The 15560-nt window shown below is 40.2% G+C and overlaps 1 protein-coding gene across 4 annotated transcripts in view; it reads left to right on the forward strand.

Annotated features, from left to right (window-relative positions):
* The window catches only part of KDM6A (lysine demethylase 6A), a 317940-nt gene that overhangs the window by 165377 nt on the left and 137003 nt on the right, over window positions 1-15560 (forward strand). For all 4 annotated transcript variants that reach the window (XM_060234177.1, XM_060234176.1, XM_060234178.1 and 1 more), the window contains exons 6-7: window positions 7197-7317; window positions 15061-15115. In XM_060234177.1, the coding sequence (XP_060090160.1) occupies window positions 7197-7317; window positions 15061-15115 (176 nt within the window). The remainder of the gene's footprint in view (window positions 1-7196; window positions 7318-15060; window positions 15116-15560) is intronic.

The following is a 15560-nucleotide window of genomic DNA, read 5'->3' on the forward strand; positions in this document are numbered from 1 at the left end:
GGATATTTTATTTATTTGAAGTAAAATTTATTCAATGTCAGTCTCCACATGGGACTGCACATGAGCAGGCCTGCCTATCAGTAGGTTTTTACAGTTTAGAGCATCCACAGGGTGCTGTGCATTGCAGCCAGAGAGTTGTCTCTGCCATGAGCCACATTCCTCAGCATAGCAGCTCCCCATACCCTCAGTTCTTTTGCTGCCAAAGGTGTATGCTTGTTTCTTTAGAGTCTCCATCTTTTGCAGTGAGAAATACAGGCTTCTTTGTCTCTTTGAAGGCGAGTTTACTGATAGTGTGGCATAGAGAGCATTATTTAAGAAATGCATTTACTACATACCCTGACAGATGAGCACAAAATTGTATTTCCTGTCTTAGAGAAGGGCACATTGAGTCCACTTGTAAAGTCTGTCAGAAATTTACCCCTAAGGCTTGGAGAGACAGGGCATTGAAACTTAAGGCTGTTCTTTGAGAAAAGACACTGAAAACCTCCAAAGCTCCCACCTCAAAGGCGGCTGAAAACCAGCCGTATGACTTGTTGGGTTTGACCAAGTCGACCCCATCTTTGGTTCCAGATCACAGTGGATCTGAGAGGGATCATGCTGATCAGTTTCAGAACTCCCAGCCATGATGGCCAAGGCGAAAGAAAGAGCTAAGGAAGTGTCTCATAAGCAGACCTAGCCCTGACTCCAGAACTGGTACCAACCATGCAAACAAGGCCCCAAACTCCATCTGAGTTGTCCAGTAATATTGATCTCTGAGAGTGATCCATTATGACTCAGGCCATCTTGGATCTGAGGGATTTAAATGTGCTTTTGAATGTTTCCAAGTTCTGTATGGTTCAGTTTCCCGGGTATTGCAATTATTAAAATTCTTGGTTTATGGTTGTCTGTCTTAAAGATGGCTATTTTTACATCTCTTTTCACACAGATCTTTGCAAGTTCCTATGTTTCTGTTGTAATTGTAGCAGTTTTTAATATATGGTACTCCACTTTGGGCTGGCTACTGAATACAGAGTTTTCTGTAAATGCATACTACTATAGTAGCTTCCCTTATCATATGAAGCTGTAACATTTCCCCCTACCTAGATGGCTATTGTATCAGATACCAGGAAGACTAATGTAGGGGTGTCAAACTCATTTGTTATGAGGGATAGATTTGACATAAATGGGAATTTGTCTTCCCAGGCCATGTGTGTTGTACGTAAAGTATAATGTCAGGTAGCAGGGATGTACATTTCAGAAAGGACACAGACAAACACAAAGATATTATAACAGTTATTCGATTGGAACCCAACATTAGGAGGGCGAGTATGTTAAAACTAATTTTTGTTGTTCAGTTGTACAGTCAAGTTCGACTCTTTGCGACCCCATGGACCAAGTCACGCCAGGCCCTCCTTGTCTTCCACCATCCTCTGAAGTTTGCTCAAATCCGTGTTTGTTACATCAGTAATGCTGTCCAGCCATCTCATCTTTTGCCGTCCCCTTCTTCTTTTGCCTTCCGTCTTTCCCAGCATCAGGATCTTCTCCAGTGAGTTCTCCCTTCTTATTTGGTGGCCAAAGTATTTGCGCTTCAGCTTTAGCATCTGACCTTCCAGGGAACAGTCTGGGTTGATTTCCCTTAGGGCTGACTGATTTGATCTTCTTGCAGTCCAAGGGACTCTCAAGAGTCTTCTCCAGCATCACATCTCGAAAGCATCTATTCTTCTGCATTCAGCCTTCCTTATGGTCCAGCTCTCACAGCCATACATTACTACTGGGAATACCATCACTTTGACTATAACAACTTTTGTTGGCAGGGTGATGGCTCTACTTTTTATTATACTGCCCAGGTTCACCATAGCTGTCCTCTCAAGGAGCAAACATCTTTTAATTTCATGGCTACAGTTACCATCTGCAGTGATCTTGGATCCCAGAAATGTGAAGTCTGTCATTACTTCCATGTCTTCCCCTTCTATTTGCCAAGGTGTGATGGGGCCAGATGCCATGATCTTAGTTTTTTTGATGTTGAGTTTCAAGCCTACTTTTGTGCTCTCCTCTTTCACCCTCAACAAGAGGTTCTTTAGGACCTCTTCACTTTCTGCCATTAGAGTGGTATCATCTGCATATCTGAGACTGTTGATGTTTTTCCCGACAATCTTAATTCCAGTTTGTGCTTCGTCCAGGCCAGCATTCCGCATGATGTACTCTGCATATAAATCAAATAAGCAGGGTGACAATATACACCCTTGTCGAACTCTTTTCAGGAACTGGGTCTTTTTGTAAATTGGGAGAAATCTAAATTATTGCCTTCACATAGAATTCAGTTTATTGGCTCTATGTTGGACTTCAAACACAGGAAGGGCTCCCCTGGTAGGGTCTAGAGCATTGTAGACATGGTTTTTCTGCTCTTGTGCAATCATTTTCAGTCTGTGCAGAATGTTTTAAGATTACTGGGCCACATGGCCTTCACTACAGTTATTCTGCCCTCTTCTAGGCTGCATATTAGGCCCTTGCTGTTGTTGATCCTATCTTCATACAGAGCTGAAAAGCACCCACTGTGGTTTAGATTTTCCATCCCCAAGTCAGTGCTGTGACTCCTTGCCAAGAACTTCTCTTCTGGGGTCCTATTTGGGATGCCCTAGATGGATAAAGTACTAAGCATGGATGCTTCACTGCAGGGTTGGGGTGCTCATTAATATGGTGCTTCTGTACAGGATACCTGGTCACCCAGAGAACAGGGGAAACACATTAATTTTCCATGACTCCCAAGCTGTCCACTATTCTCTTACCTGCTTCTCAGATATGTTGTAAGGCTACTCTATCCTAGTTCATACTGACAACTCGGTGGTTGTATTTTATGTGAACAGGCAAGGGGGTTCAGGATCCAGAGACCTCTGCTCAGAAGCCCTTGCCATCTGGCGCTAGACCTCAGTGCCTCCATTCAGGCCACCCACATACCAGGGGCTTCGAATGTGGAAGCCAGCAAGTTGAGCAGGCCCAGCAGCATTTACATGAATGGTCACTGAAGATTAACTACTTGGTTCCTATTTTTGCACAGTTTTTTTTGGGGGGGGGGGAGTGTCTCAGGTGTGGATCTGTTCACTACCCAGGAAGATGGTAAGGTAAAGAAGTTTTGTTCCTGCCCAGGGAAGGGGTTTTGTTTCCTTAGAGATGCTTTCCAACTCCTGTGGGTGTTGGCTGTGTTCTATGCCTTCCTCCCATTCCTAATAAGGGTGTTAGAGAAAACCAGATGATCATGGATGATCTTTGTAGCCCCTTTCTGACTGTGCCAGATGTGGTTCCTGAGCCTTTTAGAACTTGTGTAGGGCCACTGTTTGCCCCTGCCTAAGTACAGGAATCTGATCAGCATTGGAAGAGTGCTGCATGACCAAGACTGCCTCAACCTCACAGTGTTTTTCCCAGGAGGTCAAAGAACATATGACGCTGCCTTATACTGAATCAGACCCTTGAACATCAAAGTCAGTATTGTCTACTCAGACTGTCAGTGGCTCTCCAGGATCTCAAGCTGAGGTTTTTCACGCCTATTTGCCTGGACCCTTTTAGTTGGAGATGCTAGGGATTGAACCTGGGACCTTCTGCTTACCAAGCAGATGCTCTACCACTGAGCCACCGTCCCTCCTGGTTGTTTCTGTGTTAAAGCTACACCTAGCTGCCATCTCTTGTTTTTGTGCAGGGTTTTGTTGTACAAATCTGCACATCTGAATGTCCTTAGACAATAAAAGACATACAGCTGGAGTTCAAGTTAGGAGGAAGAGGGAAAATAGTTTATAGCAATGAACTGAGAGCAGAGCTCTGCTGATTGGGTGTCCATACTAAGTTCAGCATCAGTTTGATGGTGGTTCCATTTTTTCTCACCATCTGACAAAATGGTCAGATCTTTTCTAGCCAACCTTTACCCCTGTAGGGTATCTGTAGTCCCACAGTAGTCTTTCCCCTGGTCCTGTCATATCTGATAGGTAGACCATTTGAGCCCTTAGCCACATGCCCTGAATCACTATTATCAGTGAAAGTTTGCTTCATGGTAGCAGTCATCTCCACCAGACGGGTTAGTGAATTGCTGCTCTGTGAGTGGAACAACCATACCTAAAAATATTTCCTGGCCCCAGTTTTCACCCAAAGATCATATCTAGATTTTACTTGTCGCAGGAAATGATCCTGCCTGTGTTTTTCCATTCTTTGAGTTCAGAGGCAGAGAGATAACTACATTCTATAGATATCCGAAGGGCCCTGCCATTTTATTTGAAACAGACCTCGGGGTTCTGAAAGAAGGGCCACTAGGAAGTAATATTCCCTTATCTGCTTCTCAGATTTGTTGTATATATGTTCTTCAGACCCCCATAAAGGGCAGGAGGCAACCCCTCAGGCCCTTTCTAGGTGGTTAATAGATACTATCAAATTCAGTTACAGGTTAGCTAAGTCCCCTCGTCCTTTGGAGGTGCATGCACATTCCATGAGACCAGTGGCCTCTTTGACGGCCTTTTGGAGCAGCATTCCCCAATCTAAGATATACCAGGCTGCCATGTGGTCGTTGATGGATACGTCTGTGCTCCACTACACCTTGGACTTGCAAACCAGAAAGGAGGCTTCATTAGGGATGGCAATTCTCTAGTCTTTATTTAAATAGGTGAGCATGTCCCACCTCCTTGTAACTTGCTAGAATCCCAATGTGGGACTGCACACAAGATCAATGATTAAAACAAGGTTGCTTACCTGTAACTGTTGCTCATCAAGAATCTTCTATACAGGCACACATACCCTCCCTCCTGCCTCACTACCAAGGCCGGCCCTAGACTGTCTGGAACCCTAGGGACGACTAACTTTTGGCACACACAGCCCTGCACTAATAACGTCACTGAGTCACATGGGGGCACGCAATTTGGCGCCCCCAGAAGCCCAGCTCCCTAAACAATTGCCTAGTTTGCCCAATGGCAGGGCCAACCCTGCCCACTACATGATTTCTTTGGCAGCCATAAGAGGTACCGAGGGTATGGGACACTGCTGCATTGAGGCACATGGCTCGGGTGGAAACAACTTTCTGGCTCCAGCGCACAGCACTTCTTGAAGGTGCTAAGCTGTAGAAAACCTACCAATAGACCTGTTCATACTCAGTCCCCATGTGTGCCTGCACAGAAGATGCTCGATGAAGAACAGTTACAGCTGAGCAACCCTGTTTTATTTAATAATCCTGTCCCCTTTCTGTTAATGTTTCTTACCTAATGAGCAATTATTACTCTGTTTATGGTTATAAGAACCCAAGTGATGAGTTTGTTGTAATATTTGTTTTGAATCAGGGTCATATGGAGGTCCCAGATGGAATTTTTGTGCAGGGGCTTATGGTGGCTCTTAGCATCCCAGGCAGCATCTCCAGGTCCTTTTAATTCATTTATTAAAATATTTATATCTTACCTTTTCACATGGTACAAGGTTAGTTGTCTTTAATCTCCCCCATCTGGCATCCCTAATTCCCCCCCACAGGCCTGGTTTGAGCCTGAGGCCCAATTATTCTGAGAAGAAATCAGGGCTTCCCAAGTGAAGCTGAAGTGTTGCAGTTGCCATGACATTGGTTAGCATCTTGAGCCTCTCCAATGGAAGACCCAGATGTCTTCTGAGGAAAGCTGTCCAATGAGACATTGTGAAAATATCAGACTGAGCAAAAAGGGGGGGAAATGGGTAAGGGAGGGTAGTTTCTTCCTGGTAGCTGGTAGTTTTTGCACTGGATTAATTTTGCCTGGGTTTGGTCAGTAAACTCACTCCAATTTATTTTAAAACAAATAAAACATTATTTGTAAACAAAAGAAAAGATTTAGGTGACTGGCTTAACTGCTCACTACTGTTCCTATCAGGTGTATGGCTCTGACATCTCAGCAGGCATTCCAGATGAACAGAGTCTACAGCAGCATAAGAGCAAGGTGGAAATTGAAGAGAGTAGCATTTCTCAACATCTCTATGTGCTTAAACTTGCTAAGCATTCTACATGGATATTCTTATGCTAGCTATGCTGTGAGTCCATTAACTAATTAGAAAGCTGTTTGACCAGTTAGGAAGCTGTTACCAGGGTGTATCCCTAGATTGCAAGCTGTCAACTACTTTAGATGACAGTTCACAGTTGCTGTCAGTCAGTTGCTTTGTCCAGCCTATAGCAACTGTTCTGATAACATTACTGACAAGGGGGTAATGACTTTTCCAAACATGAGGTAATCACTTACAGACAAGAAAGTTAACACAGGCAAAAACTCTTTTAAAGGAGACCTGTTTCTTGACAGACATCCAGACTTTTCCCAGGAGCTTTCTGTGGTTGTTATGGCTGACATAACATCTCAACCTCACCTGGGAGGATGGTGACTTTTGTCCAGCCAGAGTGCCCCGCTCTTTCATCTTCATGGGAGGGACAGCAAATGTAATATGTGCCACAGTTAAATTTCTAGAAGTCATAGCAGTCTGACTCCTGGGATTTGTAAAACCCTGAGAGGTAGAGTGGTTTTCAAATAACAATAAGCTGAGTTGTGATTGCAGAATGGATTCACCTCCCCCTTCTAGTGATGCAGCTCCCACCCTATGTCCACTGAAAAAACACTCCTAAGAGCTGAAATGATTGGGATGCAGCACAAAATGCTTTGGAAATTATTGGGATACAGCACAAAAGGCAGGGACTGCAGTTGAAGGAGGAGAATCTATGTAAATTGCAGATTCCCTTGTTATGCAAACTGAAGTTCTTTCCACTGGTGCAAAGATGCTTGATTTGGATCTAACCTAAAGTTTCTGTGTTTCCACCATTTCCTAGCTAAGATATTTGGCAATCTAAAAACATATGCAAATGTTGACCTTTTACAATGTTTTATTCATTTGCTACTATTAAATATTACAGCAAATGCACAGATTATATTCTGAAATTGAAAAATCAGCATTACTTTATGAAAGTTTACAAAGTGGGTTCAGATTTCAATAAAGCATTTTCAGGATCATTATGCTCTAGTTATGAAATACGTGGGTCAGAACTGAAATGTTTATCTTTCATTATTTCCTTAGTCAGTGTTAATTTATCAAATGCCATGTATGAATCCATCAAATAAGCATTTTTCAGATTATTTCATTCAGTTCATGGGCTTTGTTGTATAAAATGAGATTTTCTCAGGTAACTTACATTGCAGACAACTTAAAATATACTAACTTGAACATTTCAATCTTTTTTCCCCCTTCAGGGCAATTAAAGCATTTCGGGAGGTGCTTTATGTTGATCCCAGTTTTTGCCGCGCCAAGGAAATTCATTTACGACTTGGGCTTATGTTCAAAGTGAACACAGATTTTGAGTCTAGTTTAAAGGTAGGAGTTTAAGTTTTGTAATGATAAGCCAGTATTTCCTTCATTAGCATGTGCTTCATTTTTCACTATAACAATGTATACATTTGCTTCACTGTAATTTGTTTCGTTGTTTGGGATTATACTGGGGTGAGATCAAGATTTAGTTACGAAATTTTTGGATTTATCTGCATTAAAATAACAGAAATGTTTTTAGTTTAATTTCAAGCTTCACCCCATGGAAAGAGGACTATAAAACGGTATTCTTATCTTATCCTGAATACTTACTTTAAAAGGTAAAGGTAAAGTCCCCTGTGCAAGCACCAGTCGTTTCTGACTCTGGGGTGACGTTGCTTTCACAACATTTTCACAGCAGACTTTTTTACAGGGTGGTTTTACTTACTTATTTAATGATTTATATCCCACCCTCCCCTGTATATACAGATATAAAGCCTTGCTCACTAGAATTGAGGAGCTACTTTCTGTGGGCTCCCTTAAATATTCTATAAGGACCATAGTAGAATACACAGGACCCTGAGCTGAAAAGCCAGGCTAGCCCAGTGTTTTCAGATCTTGGAAGTTAAGCGGCGTAAGCCTAGACCACCAAGGAATATCAGGATCATGACATCACAGAAAGCAATGGCAAACCGCTTCTGAAGATCTCTTGCCTTGAAAACCTCATGGGATCTCCATAAATCAGCTGTGACTTCACAGCAAAGAAGGACACTAAAAAGCAGGAGAGAAGCTTCAATACCTTGTGTCCCATCATATGCTTTTAGCCACATTCCTACCAAGAGATGATCTGGGAGCTTAATTCCATTTGGCCAGTGTGAAAAGCCTCACCTACTTGAGACTGCTGCAGCCTGTACTTCTTAGCAGTTTATTTCCTGAAGGGCTATTTTCTCTGGGCTTGCTGTAGCCTCTTAAAGGGTAGCAGCAGCAGTGGTAGGAGGGATGCCAAAGAGATAGAGATAGAGGTTTTTTAAATTAAATATTCCCGCATCTCCCTTAAACATTTCACTATGGAGAAATGTGCCATGAGCCATGTTCCTTCAATACTTCTAACTATTGATGCTGCCTTGGGAGACAATTTGGTTGAAATGCAAATGATGAATCTTTTAAAATTAAAAAATTAAATAATTACCTCAGTATTTTTTACTTGGAGAAACCTTGTGTGAGAGGCCAAAAAGACATCATGAATGTGTGAGGTGAATATAAAGGATTTAAAAACGCTGACCTAGAGGTGAGCATTGACTGACTTTGAGAATATATTATGACAGTAATATTTAACATACACAGTAAAAGGATAAAGCATAAAAGGCTTTTAAAATGTTTTTGTTCTGACAGTAAAATATCCTAGTAGGTTTTTTTTTTTGAAAACCTGTTATTTTATGGTTCCTGTCCAGTCACAAATTGGGACCTAACCATGTCCAAGCAACTTTTTCTGTGGACTGTGAGGCACTTTCCTGCCTTTCCCCTCACATATCGGTGAGGAATAGAGAAGAGCCTATTATCCAGCTAACATGATGGAATGGTCATCTCTTCATCGTGATACTTTTTCCATCATAAACATTTCTGACAAATTATCTCCATCGCTTCTTTCTCTCCTGCTTTCCTTTTTGGTTTATTTTTGATCTTAGAAGTGGTTTTTGGAAATTATTTTAAAGGGTGGGAAATACTTTTTAAGCTTTGATCAACTTTAGCACAGAAAACCTTTCAGTTGCATTCTCAGTTCGGGGGGGGGGGGGCATTTTAGTTGGACATTCAAAATTTGTTTAAACTGTTTGGGATTTGTAAATGTTTAATCTGCCTTCTGTTTACCTAGAAGAAATTGTATGACGTAGTTAAAAACAACTTGGAACAGCCATGGTTTCAGGGAATAACGCATCAAAAGCTTTTGAACTGAGCAATACTGTGTTGCATTACTCCAGTCTAAGGCCATAGATTTCAGTGGGCTTAGGCTGGAGTAACTCTGCAGAGGATTGGGTTGTTAGAGTTGCAGAAAGAAGATGCAGTCAGTGTCTGTAGTAAGTTGCATAAAAGATAAAAAAGGCAACTTCATCACTGTTGCTTTTGATATGTGTGAGAAGAGGGGAGTTGGCAAGATACTGGTGAAGAGAAAAACAAAAGCAAGAATGATGAGAGTGTAGCAATTAAAAAAAATCTAGTTTTCCCCACCATTTTCAATTTACCCCCTTCTCTTCCCTCCCCTTGTCTCTGCTTCTCCTGTATATACTAGACCAGGGGTGGTCAAACGTGCTTAATATGAGAGCCACATAGAGTGAATGTCAGATGTTTAAGAGCCACAAGACATAAACAAATATTACACACACATCTTCATTAAAACTCTTAACACTTTCTTTGCGCAGAAAGAAAATACATATGTATGCACTTTACAATGTGATCATGTTTAGAAGGAGACTTCTTTAAAAACAAAAGCTGGGAATAACAGTCCCCATAAGACCAGCATAGTGAAAGATTAGGGAATTATTTTTTGACATTGGTCCGAGAAGAAAACACACATGTACCATATAAATCAGTGACCACTGTTTGCATTATTATGCATATCTCTTTGCCTTGACACCAAGGTAGTAAATACTGCTCCTCAAAGCACTATGAAACTAGAGGAACCCTACACCGCCCTCTTTAATTTCATTCCTCCTTTCAGTGGTTCCTTTGGCCCTTGCACTCTCTTTTCCTGTTCTGGGTCTCCAGGTGACCTCTGTGGTGAAGTAGAGCTTGCAAGCCTGCCTATTTTCCCCTCCTTTCCTACTTCACACATGGCGGAAATAGTTGCCAACCTATGGGTCAGTGGTCAGCGGCTGATAGACATCCTGATGCTAAGCAAGCTTACTTGAGAGTAAGTCTGCATTAAGTTCTTTCTTGACCTCCAGGAGCTGCACAGTATTTGTGAAAGAGTTGCATGTGGCTCCCAAGCTGCAGTTTAGCCACCTCTATACTAGACTGTACCTTCTTGTTATGGTATCTGAGCAGTCAGGGGTTGTGTGGGGTAGACAGCAGACAAAGAACCTTTCATCACTCCTGGTGCCTCTGACTCTTGTTTATGTTTGTAGTGGTGTAGTGATTAGTGTTGAACAAGGATCTGAGAGCCCCAGGTTCAAATCCCTGCTGTTACTTGGAAGTAAGCTTGGCGACCTTGGGCCAGTCACATACTCTCAGCATAGCCTATCTCACAAGGTTGTTAGGATAAAGCAGAGGAGAATGATGTAAGTCCTCACTGGGGAGAAAGGCAGGGTTTAAATGAAGTTAGGAAATACCCTGTTTTTCTTCTGCTGTGAAATTCAAGGCAATAATATGCAGGGTTCCCAGGAGGTTTCCCATCCATACATTGACCAGGCCCAGACTTCCTTATCTTCAGCACAGTTGCTTCACCATGTGCTTCCTGAACATGGCACAGTACCCTTTTCAGGCACTCTGGAGCTTATTTCCCAGACTGTAAGAATAAAAAGAAAAGGAATTGGTTTATATACCCTGCTTTTCTCTACCCCAGGGAGTCTCAAAGCAGCTTGCAATCGCCTTCCCTTTCTCTCCCCACAACAGTCACCTTGTAAGGTAGGTGTGGCTGTGAGAGTTCTGAGAGACATTTGATTGATCCAAGGTCACCCAGCAGGCATCAAAACCGGTTCTCCAAATTAGAGTCTGCCATTGGTAACCACTGGCTCTCAGCGTATAGCAAAGCTCCAAGAGGGAGTTTCTCAGGCCAGTTTGGCCTTTTTCTGGTTTGGCCAGCCCAGAACACATGGCACTAGCTCAGAGCACAAGAAATGGTGGAAGGGGAGAAGAAATGGTTTTGATATTTGGTCTTTACTGATCTCTATGAATTCAACAGCCATATGCCAAAATTGCAATCTGAAGTTATTAATGGATTTGAGGGGGATATTTGTTTTCATTACAACACCAACGTTTAATGAAAATGACTTTTTCATTTAATTATTTGTTTCTTTAATATCCAAATGCCCTTCTGAATTCTCTTCTCAGAATCGTGGCTGTGGTAAAATTCCACAGGCATTTTGTTTCACCTTTTCATTGCACAATTAGTATTGACTTGTGTTCAACAAAGTTACTTCCCAACATTTTTGCTATAGTTACATGAGTGGAATATTGCCGTATGAGAAGAACATTTGGCCTGAACTTGTGCTAATGTAGATCATATCTGTTCATTCATATTATGTAAATAAAGAACCTTGTTCCACCTTATTTTGTCCTGTTCTTTTAGTCAGTTCTTCTGTTTTGACTGTCCATGGAAGTGTAAAAGAGAGCATTTGTGCCTTACAATCCTTTCTTTTAAAAAAAGATTAATTCCAATCTTGAAAGACTCTAGAGAGTAAATTAATGAGTTGATTTAGCAGCGTGTGCTGCACATCCTCCCGCCCTTGCCCTCAGCATGCCTGTCAGATGGAGCCTTGGCTGTCTGCCAGCACTTTGATTACGCAAGGCTTTTTGTGCCCTAGTTATCGAAACAAAAGACTGTTCTTGGAATCAGGCTTCACACCTAGGTCACACAGTTAGAAAAACCATCTCTGAGAGGTGAACTCAACTAGGATAAGACTTTTCCATTGTGGTAAGTTCATGTCAAAATTGTCAGGTTTCTAAAGTTTTTCTTTTTTTTACATAATGCAGACTTCTTGAACAATCCTTGGGAAACTAGAAAATAAAATTCCAGAGCATTCATGTAGTTCATGTGCACTTAGAAATGTGTCTGGAAAGCATTCTGAATAACTACTTCTATATGAATGGTGCTTTTGAAGTATCTTGAAATAAAGTTGTAGAATTATAGAATAACAGAATTAGAATTCTAGCCCTGAGCAGATTGTTAAACATGTGCAACAACAAAGATATTGTCTACATCTGGGAATATTACTGTCTTGAATACCCAAGCGCTGCACGTTTATTCTCTGTAAAGATCACATCAGCAACTTTTGCCACAATCACATCAACTGTCAGTATTAAATGTGAAATCATAGTTCCTTACAAATCAAACTATGTTGTCTTTGGCTGCTGTCTATATGCTACCATTTTGAAGTATTCTGATTTCCTAGTTAAATCTCCTTATTAGTGGTTTGAATATTTATGGATGGATGTCTGACTTTTGAAGTATTGTGTATCATCTCTAAACTGCAGTGGCCTCTCCTGCATAATTACTGTCTCACACAGCAGTATCCAGCTTCAGTGCTGCAATATTTGTAGGAGATGTAGATGTTTGCTGGCTTTGGTTTGCTGCAGAGATTTGGAGCTGAATGCTTAATGTGGTGTTTTTATAGCTTATAATGCTGGAAACAATACATATTTGGTTGCATTTTGACAAAGAACTTTTGTTCATTTTTATTATTAAATACCTCAGAAGCAGAACTTGTTCTAAATGCAGCTGGCTTTCCAGTATTGTTCTACATACATACGATTGTTCATTCGCATATGTGTGTCCAGACAAGTATAGGTGTTTTATCAGTAACATTACCCACATTTGTGTCTTTGGTTGGCTGCATAATTTTACCATATGGAAAACATTTACATTTTATAATTTTTGATGTTTTGGGATTTTGGAATTGTGTGCAGCAAAACGGTGGGGTAAGATTAACTAATAGAATATTTTTGTTTAGAAATGGGTTTGTTTGTGCATTTTATTAGTACCTCTCACTATACAAATATTGAAAAAGCCATCTTTAATTCTAATTGTTCATCTAGATGTTTAGTAGTACTAGTTTTTGATCTGTCTTACGTTGGCAAGATTAAAAGTTTATATATGTGTTTTTAAAACAAATAATACAAAACAGTCTTGTTAGAGATTTATTTTTAGTGTTGAGATTACTACCAAGGAATGAAGCTGTTTGTTCATGAACAGATTACTGTTGTTTTTTAGACTGTCAAAATACTGTAATACCTTTTTTAAAAAATCGTAATTTGCATTTTTGCAGATTAGTTTGATAGATTAGCATGTTAATAATGTTTAATGAAAACTTTAAAATACCTAATGGTAGTATTTCATTTAAATGACAGAACTGAAGTCAGGCTTACAATATAAAACATTAGTATGTTAGAATTCTGATAGAGTAAGTGATTATCAGTTACTTACCCTGAACCTTAAATTATGTTTGCATGTAATTAATTGCTCCTATTTTTCCTCTGACTTGTTTTGAAGATGGCATCATGCCATTATCTGTTAGTGCACTAACAGTGTTAGGTACTGTTGTCTAGTTTTGTTATTATTATATGTTGTAACATTTTAAAACATATGCTTAGAAATCTAAATATTTTTGTGGTTATAAGACTATTCTTCATTAATGCGATACTTTGGAGTAATTTGTGCATTTACAAAGCTTGTCCAATTATTAAACCAGCCAGTGGCGCGAGTGTGCTGTGAAAATCTTCCCATGCTCTTAAGTGTATGAAGTTCCCCCCCATTCTATATTATGGAGTGTTTCTGTGTTTTTAGATATTAATCAACTGCATAGGTGAAACTGGGTGTACATATGGATTACTGTTTATGTAGGAAAATCAAATTTGGCAGCATTTCAAACATGTGATACCCCATTGGGATGAAACTTTAGGAATTGAGTATCTGACTCCACAGCTGTTGGTATTTATAAAATTACCCTGTGATGGACAGGCTAGGTTCTGCCTCTCCTTAATAGCAGCCAATGAAAACAGATGGAACCATCAGAGAAGAGACCTGGAAAAACAGTAGTTAAGCTACCGTTAGGGGTTAGTAGTAGACAAGTAGATAGTGTAAGTGCTGAAGTGAAAAGAGAGTTTTCTGACTGAGGGAAACTATAAAAGAGCTGCTTGGAACAGGCTGAAAATAGTAAATTTGTAAATAAAGGATCCCAGTTGTAGATATAGGACTTCAGTTCCAAAATTCAGTGGAAGCGAATCTTAAACTTAACTTTCCTCAAGGATTTGTTCTTATAAGTAAAAGTTCCTTGTTTTGATTATCCTTGTGGGCTGCATGTCTAAGGGAAAGAAACACACACACACATACAATTTCATATCTCAGTCTATACAGATATAGGATATGAATGAAAAGTGATTGGAATAGCGTTTAAGCCCCAGTCCCAATAGCTCTTTGTGAGTGAGGGCTGATTATTAAAGAGGTGTGGGCTACCCTGTCTGTGGATGTCTCTGGAAGTGAGTGGACCTGAGGTGTGAGCTGGTCATGACTCTCTAGATTTTGAAAGAGACAAGAAAGGTGGCAAGTATGTCTTCCTGACTTATGTATAACCTGTAAACTGAAGAAGAGGGGTTGTAGAGTGTGGTAGGCACTCCGTGTGAGTGGACAAGGGGCTTAATGCCCCTTTCTCTTTCAATCTTACACATTTCAGGAAACCAGACTGCAATGTATCCTATTCTATATTGCAGTTGCCTTTTGGGGCTTTTATTTATTTTGTACAAATGAATAATAGAAACAAGATATAGGTGATAATAGCCCTTCAGATTTTACTTTTTCCGCTTTCATTTTTCATTTCTGTCATGTTTCTCTATGTACAGTGCTGGAGTCAGTTCAAATAATTGGTCTAGAAAGATTATATATTTATTTGTGTAGATTATCTGCTTTCATTTGGTCATTTGATCCACACTAGATTATATTATCAAGGTATTTTCTCCTAAAGAAAGTGAATACTTTGCTGTCTTTTTTTAATTTGACTTTGCTGTCTTTTAAAAATCATTTTAATATATGTGTTAGATTTCAAATGGGAGAGACAGCTTCATATGTTTAAGTCAGTTGGATGATTTCTCTCTTCTATTTTGCAGCATTTTCAGTTAGCTTTGGTTGACTGCAATCCTTGCACTTTGTCTAATGCTGAAAGTAAGTAATTCAAGGACTTGTTGTGTATGTATTCTTGTTACTTTAAAGATTTTTAAAGCATCTGTACCAGCCCTTTCTACCAATATTGGCACCCAAGGTACCAGTGTATGGAATCATTTCAAAGCAAAAGAATTAAATTTTAAAAAGATTTAAAATAGGATACAAGTAGCACAGTTTGGAAGTCTGTAGAACAAAACTTGCAAAATAGCTCTTCTACTGTGGCTGCAAGGTATGGCTAATATGGTCCCTATAGTTACCAAGTACCCTCAGTAGTAGATATCAGCAATCCCTGCAGAAGGGCTTCTCCTGTCCCAGCCCACCATTAAGTCCAAGAGAGAAGTCACTGCGGAGTATGCAATACAAACACAACCCTCAGGTTATAGTGACAAATAACTATGTAATAAACAAAGTCCCATACAAAAATATAGTCTATTCTCATTATACC

This window comes from Heteronotia binoei, chromosome 3 (assembly GCF_032191835.1).
Source record: "Heteronotia binoei isolate CCM8104 ecotype False Entrance Well chromosome 3, APGP_CSIRO_Hbin_v1, whole genome shotgun sequence".
NCBI classification, from domain to species: domain Eukaryota; kingdom Metazoa; phylum Chordata; class Lepidosauria; order Squamata; family Gekkonidae; genus Heteronotia; species Heteronotia binoei.